The sequence below is a fragment of the Bicyclus anynana genome, chromosome 18 (genome assembly GCF_947172395.1).
Source record: "Bicyclus anynana chromosome 18, ilBicAnyn1.1, whole genome shotgun sequence".
Taxonomy (NCBI): Eukaryota; Metazoa; Arthropoda; class Insecta; order Lepidoptera; family Nymphalidae; genus Bicyclus; species Bicyclus anynana.
In genome coordinates, this window is record NC_069100.1 from 11,060,026 (window position 1) to 11,074,665 (window position 14,640).

General features: G+C 39.7%; 1 protein-coding gene across 10 annotated transcripts in view; it reads right to left on the minus strand.

Annotated features, from left to right (window-relative positions):
• The window catches only part of LOC112051684 (bromodomain adjacent to zinc finger domain protein 2B), a 111,600-nt gene that overhangs the window by 47,874 nt on the left and 49,086 nt on the right, over nucleotides 1-14,640 (minus strand). For 9 of the 10 annotated variants that reach the window (XM_052886990.1, XM_052886991.1, XM_052886992.1 and 6 more), the window contains exons 4-13: nucleotides 13,190-13,348; nucleotides 9,453-9,630; nucleotides 8,575-8,666; nucleotides 7,797-7,937; nucleotides 6,218-6,330; nucleotides 5,052-5,146; nucleotides 3,156-3,240; nucleotides 2,057-2,158; nucleotides 1,182-1,296; nucleotides 31-126 (exon numbers count right to left, since the gene is read on the minus strand). In XM_052886990.1, coding sequence (XP_052742950.1) covers nucleotides 31-126; nucleotides 1,182-1,296; nucleotides 2,057-2,158; nucleotides 3,156-3,240; nucleotides 5,052-5,146; nucleotides 6,218-6,330; nucleotides 7,797-7,937; nucleotides 8,575-8,666; nucleotides 9,453-9,630; nucleotides 13,190-13,348 — 1,176 coding nt within the window. The remainder of the gene's footprint in view (nucleotides 1-30; nucleotides 127-1,181; nucleotides 1,297-2,056; nucleotides 2,159-3,155; nucleotides 3,241-5,051; nucleotides 5,147-6,217; nucleotides 6,331-7,796; nucleotides 7,938-8,574; nucleotides 8,667-9,452; nucleotides 9,631-13,189; nucleotides 13,349-14,640) is intronic. The other variant, XM_052886993.1, reaches the window with a different exon arrangement.

Here is a 14,640-nt window from a genome sequence, read left to right on the forward strand (position 1 = left end):
CATTATAAATAAAATAAAAATTATATTGACCCGCCGCCGCCGTGGAGCCTGCCAGCTGTCGCTCCAGCGCCGCCAGACTCACTCCGCTCTGAGAGGCGATCGTCTGCAGCAGCTCCCGCGATATACCTGCATCATTCGCATTGTTTGTAACAAATCCCGCAGGAACCATAGCTTTTTCCGGGATGAAAAGGATGAAATTATACAAGGTCCCATTTATTAAAAAAACTGATTTAGAATAATTTCCGTAATTTCAAGAGATTTTTGTTGATGAGAGTTTTATCTGCAGGTAGCCGGTGAAATTACAGGCATATATAGCTTGAAACTTTAGACTCAGCAGCGAATCGAGAAGAGTATATAATTTTTTTATTCTTCACAAGTTAGCCCTTGACTACAATCTCACCTGGTGGTAAGTGATGATGCAGTCTAACGGCCAGTTTCTTCATCGCAAGTAACAGTCAAAGTAACGTCATAAATTAAAAGTGACGGTCTTAGTCACTGAAAAATAAAGTCTTCTTTACTACTTACTACTTTACTGTTACTTTAGCTTTACATGAAGAAACTGGCTGTAAGATGGAAGCGGGCTAACTTGTTAGGAGGAGGATGAAAATCCACACACCTTTCGGTTTCTACACGACATCGGAACACTAAATCGCTTAGCGGTTTTTAGTAATAGGGTAGTTGACTCATATCAAATTAAATATAAACAATATTAATTTCGAATAGTACATGGATAGAAGGTTCGAAATATATCAATATTAATTAATTTATACATTTTTCCCTCAAAAACGCTGTCACAATATTACTTGATGTCATTAAAGGAATAAACATCAAACAAATTAATGCAAACAATTAATTAATTTTTACAAACATTAGACCGTTTGCTTAAGGTTTAGTGTTTATATGACAAAGTCTTTAACTATATAGGGCAATCACTGTACGTACTAAATGTACAAAATTTATATTCCTAAGGTCCCCCGCACACTTAGCATCGGCAGCCAGAATATTTGTGGGAATTCGTGGTTGCCTTGTGCGCGGGCACGTCAACGTCAATGTTTTACTAGCTGCCACAGCCTGGTTGCGCAGCCATGCTGCCCTAGTACGCGGGGGTTGTAAGTGTAGACAGTGTATTTTTGGATCTATGAAGTGCATGCCACTGGTGATCAGTCATTGTATAGAGTTACCCGCATAGTCCGAAAGGTTAGGCGGCGGCGTACCGGAAACTGAGTTGGCGCCTCGCTCCGGCTTGTTGGGCAGACGGATCACCTCCACCGACGAGCGGGAGTTGCCGTACTCGTCCTGAAGACAACGATTCATTTACAGTGGAATTCATAAACGTTCCAGGGGCACCCCCAGGGCACCATTCACCCGCTGAGTTTCGAATTTTCAAACGCATAGAAATCAAATTCGAAACTCAGCGGGTGAACTATACCCTGGGGGTCTACAACGTCTACAACGTCTATGAATTCCACTGTTAGAGAACTATCGCAGTAAACACAACGTTTCATTTAGACTATCTATAGACTTGGTATGCCTCTTGCATACCAGCTCTTGCTTATCGCATACGAGTAGAAACTAGACATTGAAGTCATCGATCGTAGATCGTTAGATGGGCTTCAAAGCGTCACGGATTTGTCATTGGTTTCGCACATTTCTCTTTATTCATGTTGTGGCTTGTGTTTTTACACTTCCAAAATGAACACGAGGGCATAATTAAGGGATTCAAATAAGAAAAAAACCAGTATATATTTTTTTAAGTCCACGTCCACTCACAGCATGCGCTTGTTACGTACTAAGATAAGATGTGCGCTTAGACCATTAAAATAATGGACCTGTTTCGCACCCAATTTCACCAACAAAAAAGTCTTTATTATATATAAAAGTCGTTATTTCTTTACACGACGAAAACGATTACAACATTGAAACATCGATTCTATAGCAACAGTTTTTTTAAACGATGTGCGTGCACGTCTTTGGGTAATGACATAAAATTGTGCATTATTTAATATGGAGGGGCCCATCTAACGATTTATATCGATGATTGAATAATGAAACATACCACTTTCTGCCTTTTGGTAGGCGCGGGCGGATGCACGGAGACGTGCGGCGGGTCCAGAGATATCGTCTTCTTGCGGCCGCGGTTCGTGCTGCCCGGCGCTGACTGAAACAAAACGGAATAGGGTAGTTTACATGACGTCATAACATGGCAGATAGTGTTCTGGCTCGTATTGTCAAAAACATAGAAGCTTTTTGTCTGTATGTTCGTTATAGAAACAAAAACTACTCGACGGATTTTAACGAAACTTGGCACAATTATTCTTCATACTCTTGGGCAGGTTATAGAATAATTTTCATCACGCTACGATCAATAGGAGCAGAACAGTGAAGGGAAATGTTGGGATAACGGGAGAAGTTACTCCATTCTCCATCCAGGTCCATTACAGACTTCAACTTCGTATTCTATAGAAGAAAGCTCACACAGTTTGTATTAAGCGAGTTATTGGGAACCATTGGCTGTATATGTATTTTTTTTATTCTTTACAAGTTAGCCCTTGACTACAATCTCACCTGATGGTAAATGATGATGCAATCTGAGATGGAAGCGGGCTAACTTGATAGGAGATATCTCAAAATCATAGTATTTTGAACTGTGAAGGTCAATGGGGGAGGTGGAGGGATGATAATCATTATTACTTTTATATTTTTACCAGACTGCAAAAAGGGTTATGATTTTCGCGTGTATCTTGTATGTATGTATGTAATATTCTTAATTTCCCCGTATCTTCCAAACCGCTGAACGGATTTACTTAATTAAGATATCGTGAGATTTTTCTTAATAACCCACGTGTTCTTAGATAGGTGCAGTAAAAAACAAACCAACACGTCGACTGTGAGACGCTGTAGACTAGAAGAGATTTTTTTTTCAATATTGCGATATGGGTATCAAATTCAAGGGCTCATCAAAAGGATTTCAAAATGGTATGCCATGGTCCTATTTAAGAAACCTACAATTAGAAAAACGTTTTTTATTATTCGCCATACAAAATACGGGAGGCGTATGACTAAGTGCGAGCAGGTTAGGCAGACGGACTTTTTATTTTTTTTAATTATTGACTTGTTACTCTATAATCTATATTATACGCTACAGTATGTGTTACCTTTGGTCCCGCCAAAGAGGAGGTATACTTGATGATCTCGGTGTCCGGAGGCAGTCTCACTCCTCCCAACACTGATGATGGATCACTGTTAACAATACAATTGTTTCATTATAACACACATTCTAACAAATAAAAAATTAGCCTTTTTAGGATTATTGTCGCTTACTAGCTTACTGAAAGATTAATTATAAAATACTAGCGGACGCCCGTGACTGCGTCCGCGTGGAAATCAATGTAAAATATCAACCCCTAAACACTTCAAGAATTTTAATAATTCGTATTTTTTTTCATTATTTATGAACACATTTTTAAAACTGTAACTCTAAAAATGAAGGACTTTCCATAAAAACTTTCAACTCCTATTTCACCCCCTTATATTTTCAGTTTAGGGTCAAAAAGTACCCTACGTTTTACTCCAAGGGCCCATTTACCATTATACCAAAATTCATCTTGATAAGTTCAGCTGTTTAACCGTGTTAAGGTAACAGACAGACTTACTTTCGCATTTTTAATATTAGTAAGTATACTGAAATTCATCAAATTAAAGTATGAAAGTTGGTTTTAACAGTAAAATTCCTAGTTTGCATCAACTTCATAATCATAATTTACAATTTCAACTTACCCTCCATCCAAAGCAGCACTAACAAATGAGAAAATTATAAATAACAAAAATAAAGTAAATAATTTATTCTTATTTTAGTTTTCTTGTTTTATATTAGTGTTACAATCAAAAGTACAATTTAAGAAGATTTTTAAAATAGTACTAATTTTGAACACCATTCAAGGTAAGTTCAGTTCGTCAGGAAATACACAATTAGAAATTGTTGACAATGTATAATATTTATGTAGATTCCTACAGGCTTATTCATTATCTTTGACGAACATAATATGACAATTGACGTAAACGGAATTAAGATTCTATGTAAAAATGCCATCCGGTGCTTACAGGTGGATATCTAAATGGCATTTTGTCAACTGATTTGATGACTCTTTAATAGGTTGATAATAAAGACCAAAATAGTGAATAACCCAGCTGGCATATTTACATTCTGAAGTTATATAAAAAAATCGTTTGTACTATTTTGTTTACTGCACCCCACTCCCAGCGCGCAATGCGAGCAGCAGCGCGTCGCGCAGCCGCGTCGTAGTTAGAATCGTGCCGCGATGCAAGAACCAGCTCACGACTAAGGGCCCCGTATGGGTTCGAAACTAGTCGGGCATACTCCGTTTTAGCCGTGTTTGATAAACAATATATAAAAAAATCGTTTGTACTATTTTGTTTACTGCACCCCACTCCCAGCGCGCAATGCGAGCAGCAGCGCGTCGCGCAGCCGCTTCGCAGTTAGGATCGTGCCGCGATGCAAGAACCAGCTCACGACTAAGGGCCCCGTATGGGTTCGAAACTAGTCGGGCATACTCCGTTTTAGCCGTGTTTGATAAACAATATATAAAAAAATCGTTTGTACTATTTTGTTTACTGCACCCCACTCCCAGCGCGCAATGCGAGCAGCAGCGCGTCGCGCAGCCGCGTCGTAGTTAGAATCGTGCCGCGATGCAAGAACCAGCTCACGACTAAGGGCCCCGTATGGGTTCGAAACTAGTCGGGCATACTCCGTTTTAGCCGTGTTTGATAAACAATATATAAAAAAATCGTTTGTACTATTTTGTTTACTGCACCCCACTCCCAGCGCGCAATGCGAGCAGCAGCGCGTCGCGCAGCCGCTTCGCAGTTAGGATCGTGCCGCGATGCAAGAACCAGCTCACGACTAAGGGCCCCGTATGGGTTCGAAACTAGTCGGGCATACTCTGTTTTAGCCGTAGTCAATTAATATGAATAACACTCACGATAGTTTAAATTCTAAAATGGTTTAACAACAATAAGTATGTGACTATTACCTGAGTATAGTATGAGGCAAGCCAGTAAGCGCGTCTATACCACCCCGCCTGTCCTTCTCAGAGCCCACTCCAAATGGATATAAAGATGACATGTTCTGAAACAAAATAAAATCAATTGAAATATAAAATAGAACAGTCAATCATAACTAATAACCTACTGCTTGGGTTACAGAAGTTTTCTCCTCATTCAAAAGAGAAAAGCATTTTTTTCAGTTTAGTGTTGTATACTGGTATATCTACTTGGGCTTTAAAGAATTGGTATACAAGGATTATCTATAGAGTTTACAAATTAATTAAAACAGAGCTAAACGCAAATCACAAAATTTCTCGACTGCAAGGTATGACGTCAGAAAGTGAGTGGTGGGCAAGTTGCAATATTCTTTCATTCATTGATTGGCCGTGCGCCGTGCGTACATCTATAGCTTCCTTCTTTCGTCATCCTTTACACTCCTGGACCGCGCAGACGAGGGTTAGGTATCATATCTTTTGGAGACGTTATTACATGATTTTTTTTTATTTTAAAATATTTTTTCGACAATACGAGCCAAAACGCTGTCGGTCATGTTGGTCTATATTTTACCTGTTTCATGACGTCACGTTGACAAATCCTTCACCAAACAGAGCGTTTTTAACACACTTATATTAGCTTGACTTGTAACTATGAATGTAAGAAAATCTTGGAATATTAATTTGATCCACTTCCCGGTCTTCGATTAGGATGAAAATTTGCACATGTTCTGAGTTCTGATATCAAATACATGACTAGCTAAGAAACGTCATTACAAATCCAATATGGCGGACTGGCTGTTTGAAATCCACCCCCATGATATGGGTATCAAATGAAAGGGTTTGCCGCCGGGAATACGAAAAATATAGTCCCGTGACTTATATCCAATTTGGCGGACGTCCAAGATGGCGGACGGACTATTTGAAATGCACCAACATGACATGGGTATCAAATAAAAGGGTTTGCCGCCGGGAATACGAAAAATATAGTCCCGTGACTTAAATCCAACATGGCGGACATCCATGATGGCGGATTGGCTATTTGAAATGCACCCCCGTAACATGGGTATTAAATGAAAGTGCGTGTTTTTTTTTTTGCTTTTGTAGACAATTTTTTTTTAACTATTATTATTTTTTAATGTTAGTCTATAGTTAATCACCTTTCCCTTGGCAGCAGCTAGCGCGGCGTGGTAGGCGGAATGCGCGGCGTGCAGCATCAGATCACCACGAGACACGTCGCGCTCCTTCTCCTTCGAAGAGGATGAGCTCTTTCCTGTAACAAACCATCGGATTTAAAGCATTATTTTAAGTATTAGTACTACCTTAACTAACATCATCTTAAATACCTATTAATAATTAAATTAAAACTATTATTATAATTAATTCAATACATGCCATCTAATTGTTCGCTCATGCGCAAGGTACCCAATATGCTGGCGTTATTACCTCTCTGGATGGCAAGGCTTATCTTTTGGGCCAAATAAGCTGTACTTGTAAAATTTGTTTGTTTAGCTCAAGTCTTGCAGTTGAATTTAACTCCACTTCAAACAATTAATATGGACAACAATATAAAGTGAGGTAAGTGACGTCATTCTAAATCCAATATGGCAGACTCCCAAAGATAGCGGACTAGCTATTATTTATTACTAGCAGACGCTCGCGACTTCATCCGCGTCGAATTCAGTATTTCACAAATCCCACGGGAACCAAGGATTTCAGTATTTCACAAATCCCGCGGAAACCATGGATTTTTCCGAGATGAAAAGTAGCCTACGAGTATAGGAGGAAAAGACATACTTTCACCTTTATAATTATGCCCTCATGGTAAAATATGATGCAAACTTTTAATGTTTCAGAACATCGTGTGTTAAGCTGCAAAATACAAGATTTTAGGTATCAACGGTAAACCACTACTAGTTACTCTACCGTACTGATTTTAGCGTACTTTTAATACGTATGACCTGCGCGTATTCCCAGACATCATAAAGGTTGCATCGGACTGTCATCATCATCATTTCCTTACCCTTATCCTTAAGTGGAGTCGGAAAAATATGTCAATTTTTTCCATTCGTCTCTATTACTCGTCAACTCATCAACCACTCCTTTTACACACATGTCCTCTTTCACACAATCCAACCATCTCTTCTTTGGCCTTCCTCTCCTCTTGTGACCTTCCACTTGCACATTCAACATTTTTCTAGTAATATGACTTTCCTCTCTACGTATTACATATCCATACCAAGCTAACCTTCTACTCCTCAATTTTTCTGTCACTGGCGCCACCTTCAGACTTCCTCTTATATACTCATTCCTTATTTTATCTATTCTTGTCACACCACACATCCATCTCAACATACGTATTTCGTTCACATGCATTCGTTTACTATCCGTCCCTTTCACCGCCCAACATTCTGATCCATACAGCACGACAAGTTTTACAACCGTTTTGTATATTTTACCCGTAAGTCTAAGAGGCATTCGCAGGTCACATAGTACACCTGAGACCTGTCGCCATTTCATCCATCCCGCATTCATTCTACATCTACATTGCATCGGACTGTATTAAATGAAAGATTGGCTTTTCTTACCATTTATTTGTCTGGGTTGACTAATAACCCATTTTCTTACAAAACTTTGGCCTTTTTTACGGCCGAGCTAATTTGGTACTTTTACTTATGTCTCGTCATGGTTTTAAGATGCACAAGATAAGTGCTGTTTGTTCTGTGTCTTGTAACTTACTCGGTGGGGGTGGTTGAGGCTGCTTACTGGACTTGGAGTGCAGGGGTTGTTGCGCGAGGTTGTTCAGCGAGGCCAGGCTGGACATGGACTGGGAAGGCATCGTTGACGGAGATGACGTTTTTGGGAAACCATATGTGGAACCTGGGGACAGAAATAAAATAATGTATCTCTCTTTTCTGAAAATCTATTCAGTTTGTCGGAAATTATATATGTTTCATTCTTTTTGTTTTTTTTTTAGTATTTTTTGGTATAGCTGGCACAGAAATACATCATTATTCCTTGTATTTATTTTCTCTTTTTTCGATTGGTTGTCTGGAAGAGATCGCTCATTAGCGATAAGGCCTCCAATTGTACATTGGTTTTTAAGTTAGTTTCTTGCTTGTTATTACTCTTTTTGGTGTATATTTAATTCATTTATTCATTCATTCATTCATTCATTCATTCATCATCATAATCGTTCACAACCGATGGACCACTCGATCCATCCACCACTCTGCACACAGGCTTCTTGCATGGATTTCCAAACAAAATAGTCTCGGTCCACCTAGTGGGGGTCTACCAACACTGCGCTTTCCGGTGCAGGGTTGCCATTCCAGAAATTTGGAACCCTACTAAAATGAAGCAGCTAGCAGAAGTTAGCAGTGGGAGCAGTTTACCCCATTCAGCGATGTTGGGCTGCGAGCTGGACGTGCTGGAGGACTATCTCATGTCCTTCGCGGATGCATTGGACGCACTGCTGCGGCTAGACCTGACAACAATAGCAGTGTGAGCAGTTTACCCCAGTCAGCGATGTTGGGCTGCGAGCTGGACGTGCTGGTGGACGGACTCTTGTCCTTCGCGGACACGCTGGACGCACTGCTGCGGTTAGACCTGACGACAACATAACAAGTTTATTAGACTAAGAGCCTGAGGTCGCCATTCCAGCACCTTGGGACCCCAACGTCCATCGGCTCTTCTAACTATGTCGAACTATGTGCTATCGCGAACATCAACTATACTACAGCCTTTCTTGATAAGTAGTTTCTGTTTACAAACAAACAAAGTAAAAATGAGGGTATAAATCACTAGTCATTTCACAACTAATAATAATTATAATTAACTTGTTCTTGAATTAATGAAAATAAATTTGATTAATAAGCTTAGAACAATTAGATATGGTTAATATATTTCATATAACATTTTATACACAAAACATACATACATAATTTAAAATATTTTTTTTAATTCTTTACAAGTTAGCCCTTGATTACAATCTCACCTGATGATAAGTGGTGATGCAATCTAAGATGAAAGCGGGCTAACTTGTTAGGAGGAGGATGAAAATTCACACCCCTTTCGGTTTCTACACATCGTACCGGAACGCTAAATCGTTTGGCGGTACGTTTTTGTCGGTAGGGTAACTAGCCACGGCCGAAGCCTCCTACCAGCCATACCTTTACCTATTAAGAAAACCTCGATTGGCCCAGCCGGAGATCGAACCCAGGACCTCCGTCTTGTAAATCCACCGCGCATACCACTGCGCCACGGAGGCCGTCAAAATAAATAAGTTATGAAATGGCATGCGTTTTTACCTTCATTTCTAATTTATTTGTTGGTAAACAGTACTCATCAAGCTGTAGTATGCTATCGCGAGCATCAACAAGTAACGAATATTACCTGTCGTTTCTGCTAGACTGCTTGACAGGCTTGGAGGGTTGCTTCATGCCGGAGCCCGAGAGCGCGGACAGGGCTGCGTAAGGGTCTCCCAGGTGGGGGAAGTTGAGGCCGGACGCCTGCAGCCGCGCCAGGTAGTCCTGCGCCGCCAGGTGGGACGCCATCGACCACCATGCTGCACCTGGGGATAACACATTTGAAATCAAAATAATATCAGCTTGATTCAGGTTACTACAACATTGACGAGTTCCTTAAAGATAAAAGCGCTTGGAGGCCATTGGATCAGCTTCCACCTTCACACAGGAAATAAAACTATAAGAAATTGTAATTGTTATCAATTGTAAATTATAATACTGTATGACTTTTTCAAAAGAGCAATTGCTTTTTCTCAGCAGAACCTGCCTTCCGAACCGGTGGTAGAATCTTTACAAATAGTCAACTGACGTGTCAAAAGTGCTTGAAAACTGAGCCTACTTGAAATAAATGATTTTTGATTTTGATTTTTTGATTTCATTAGACACAAGAAGACCAGAATTGAGAGGCTTATTGGTGAACCGTTGACAGACTAAATTGCAAACTTTGCCGCCTTAATGTCGCTTGTCTGTCGGTTTTCACCAGATGTACATTGGAGAGTGAGCAAGAACTACATCCTCTTGTTCTCTTGTTCTTTTCCTCCTTTCTACCACAGAACAGCAAGACGCCCCGAACGGTGCCATCCTTACATTTGTGGATATCTGAGCAACGCGTACTAAACTATTTGCATCCACATTTCTAATTTGAACAGCAATAGTTTTCAATGAAAAGTAAGCTAACTGCGATCTCACCAGGGTTATTATGTAACTCGGTGTACCATTCATATAATCAGTCACTACATCGTTTTTCATCGTATTTTCGGTTTTGCATCCATCTAACATTGTTTTTTCAACGAAATGACATATCTATCATCATTTTAAGTAAAATGGTATTAGTATACTAGTGGTAGTAGCAAGTAGTAACTTTATTTTAACGAAAAAGTGGTATTTATTCGGTTATATAAACAAAAAAAATACTGCCACGTGATGTGAAATGGCGCAGTCAATGTTATTTCAGTGAAATAAGTATGTTAGATGATAACAAAAACAAAAATAAGATGAAAAATGATGTAATGACTCATTGTTTCAATGGTACACCGAGATACATAATAACCCGGCTGAACGTATTGCTCGACTCCGAATTAGTTCGCGTTTTGAATTCCGAATCTGCATCATAAAAGATGAAGTCAAAAAACCGATTCCGGTAAAACCACCCTACTTTGTCATCCCTACTTTGAACCACAGGCTTACATCTATGAAGCACTCCACTGGTAGTGGTCCATTAAAATTATACTAATAGCTAAACTCGCTGTGGAATGTTTATCAACAAACAAATTAAAAATGAGGGTATAATTCGCTAGTTTTCCATGGGGATGATGATAGTTTTTTTAAATTGTATATAAATTAGGAGTATGCTAATAGTAAAGCAATTTTGCAAAAGTAAAAGGGTATCTGCAATCATTGCTTTCGGAGCTACAGGGATCTAAAGGGTCAGATTTGCGGCGCTGCCGTGGATCCCTGAAATACGCCCTATACAAAATGGTACTATGATATACGTAATGGTTTAATGACGTCGTAGGTCCATAATGATCGTTAGATTTGTATGGGCGTTTAAACAAAACTATCTTTGTAATTTGTGCGTTTATGTTTATAGTTCATACATTGAAAAATGACACATTTAATGTTAACTACGCGGAGCGGCTAGTTTATTTAAAATAAAATGACATGCTCTTCTGTCTTTTCTTTTTATTTCTAACTAGCGGACGCCCGCGACTTCGTCCGCGTAAAAATTGATGTAAACTTCTCTACCTCTACCATACCCTACCCTACCCCTACCTTACTCCTACCCTACCGCTAACGCTAACCCTTCCCTCCCCCCACCTTACCCTACCCTAACCCTACCCGTAACCTATCCATACCCTATCCTACCCTACCCCTAATCTACCCCTACCCTACCCCTACCTTACTCCTACCCTACCACTAACCCTAACCCTTCCCTACCCCTACCTTATCCCTACCCTAACCCTACCCTACCCGTATCCTACCCCTACCCTACCCGTACCCTACCCCCACCCTACCCTACCCTATACGTTCCATATCCTTCCCCTACCTCTACCTTGCCCCTACCCTACACTTTCCCTAAATTACCCCTACCCTACCTCTATCCTACCCCTTCCCTACCTCTATCCTATCCCTACCCTCAGCAAAATTGGTCCAGCCTTTTGTGCGTGGTGCTATGACCAAAAGACTATAATTTCCCAAGCGACTTCTATGCTAATACTATAAAGAGGTAAAGTTTGTGTGGTTGTCGGGGGTAATCTCTGGATCTACTGGACCGATTTGGAAAATTCTTTTACCAATAGAAAGCTACATTATTTGCGAGTGTCATAGGCTATGTTTGGTCCTCATATTCATACGGGAACGGGAACCACGTAATTGAAACCGCGGGGCGTCATATAGCGGCATTTCTGCGACTTTCAGAAATTTTGTATTATCTCCGAAACTATACAACTAATTAACATACTGTAAAGGGCAAATCTTATCTCTATAATATCCTTGTGATTATTAAATCATTTATTTTGATAAGGATTTAAGTTTAGTTGTGTAAATAATGACGTAAACCTTAGTTTAAAAAATTTAAATAATTTATTAAAGTACTAAAGGTACTATATCTGCTAAAATATAAAAGATAGATATATGGTGTCGCGGACTTTTTTGTAGAACTTTTAAAGGTTCAATAAGCCTCCATACATTTATTTCAGTTATACGCAATGGTTGAGGCAGCGCATGCGAATAAATAAGTTTTTCGGTCTGACCTGTAAGAGAAAACCCGCGATATCTCAGTAGTTATATATGATAGAAATATAAAATGTAGCCTATAGCACTCCCCGATAACGTAGCATTCTACTGGTGAAAGAATTTTTAAAATCGGTCCAGTAGTTCCGAAGATTACCCCATTTCAAAAAATTGTTACAAACTTACAAACTTACAAACTTACAAACTTTACCTCTTTATAATATTAGTATAGATTTTGGTTTGTTGATAAATAGTCCATTGAAATGTTACAATTTAAGGACCGAGTGTTGCATTTTTTAGAGGACGCAATTTTATTTTTGGCACATGCGTGGGAGGTTAATAGAAGTTTAACCCCAACTCCCCTGGTCGCCATCTTGAAAAAAGGGGTTAAAATACTTCGCCATATCTCGGAAACTATGCGTCTTACAAACAATTTGTAAAGTCATATTTTGTAGCAAATTGTTTTGCATAACTTTTTGCCCTAAATTAAAAATGTCCCCACACATGTCCCAAAAATAAAATTGCGTCCTCTAATAAATGCAAAGCTCATGTAACATATCAATGGCCTAAAACATTTCACATCGAGTTTGACTTTAATATAGGCTGATGAGTCGTAATAGCTAGTGGAAATTATGTCATCAAAATTGTTAAGTTTTGAAATATAATATCACGTGTCTTAAACGGTGAAGGAAAAACATCTAAAGAAAACCTGCATACCTGTGAATTTTCTTAATTATCTTTGTGTGAAGTCTGCCAATCCGCATTGGGTTAACGTGGTGGACTACTTATTACCGTAACCTCTCTCATTCTGAGAAGAGACTCATGCTCAACAGTCAGCTGTCAATAGGCTGATGATTAATGAGGGAAACTCACTGGCGGCGGGGTGCAGGCCGAGCGAGGCGGCCTGGTTGGCGGCCACGCCGAGCGTGGTGGGCGGCGGGTAGCGCGAGCCGAAGCCGAACAGCGCCGCCTGCGCCTGCGCCTGCGCCTGGGCGGCCGCGCCGCCGCCTCCGCCATCTCGCCCCCAGTAAGCTGCAAGCAAATAAGTACACTTTTACTTTCACATATTTTTTTTGTCGGCCTCCGTGGCGCAATGGTATGCGCGGTGGATTTAATGATGGAGGTCCTGAGTTCGATCCCCGGCTGGGCTGATCGAGGTTTTCTTAATTGTTCCAGGTCTAGCTGGTGGGAAGCTTCGGCCGTGGCTAGTTACCACCCTACCGAAATAGACGTACCGCCAAGCGATTTAGCGTTCCAGACAGATGAAAATTTTATACAAGCATGTTTGAATTTTGGTATAATATAAATACTCGTAGCTATAAGCATGGGCTATAACACAGATTATTATTTAAAATTACAGATAGACAATCACAAAAGACTTAAATTGAGATGATTATAAAAACCTGGATCTTTCCTTCCTTGGTCTTTGGTGTTATACATATTAAGAAAAAATCAGCTAATAAGGTCGTTCGATATCAACCCATGTTCGGCTCATTGCTGAGCTCGAGTCTCCTCTCAGAATGAGAGGGCTCAATCCGCATTGGGCCAGCGTGAGTCCACCACGCTGGCCCAATGCGGATTGACAGACTTCACACACGCAGATATAATTAAAGAAAATTCTCTGGTATATAATCATAATAAGTATATCTAATACCATCAGATCACAATAAAACAAAGGTACATTATTAGATGGTTACTCATTAGTAACACATCCTGAAAGCAGATCGATCGTGTACTGACCTCGAATTAACTTATCTACTTATAAGGAAAAATATTGTTCAATTATTTAAATACACACACTACATAATTATTACATTAAAAAAGGTTTTCTCATAAGTGAGAAACAAACCTTAATGTACAGAGAACGATACATAAATGGTATTTGAATCACTAGCAGACGCCACACGGTTTCACTCTACAGCTATATGTATATTATCCCCGGATTCCTACTGGAACGGGAACCACGCGAGTGAAACCGCGCGGCGTCAGCTAGTATCTGATATTAAAAGGGAGACTCAAGGTACCAGTAGATACTCGTAAATTAAATTAAAATAAATTAAGACTAAGAATAATAAAATCTAAATTTTAAATAAAAAAATATTTATAACAAATACACACCATCTAATTGTTCACCCAGAGGCAACTGGCAAGATACTCAATACACTGGCGCTGTTACCTCTGGATGGCAAGGCTTATCCTTTGGGCCAAATAAACGCCAGATCTTGGGTCACCTGACGCATGGATCAATTTGTCAATTAATCAATTTTACTTAGTCTTAATTTTATTTATCTACTGGTACCTTGAGTCTTCCTTTTAATAACAGA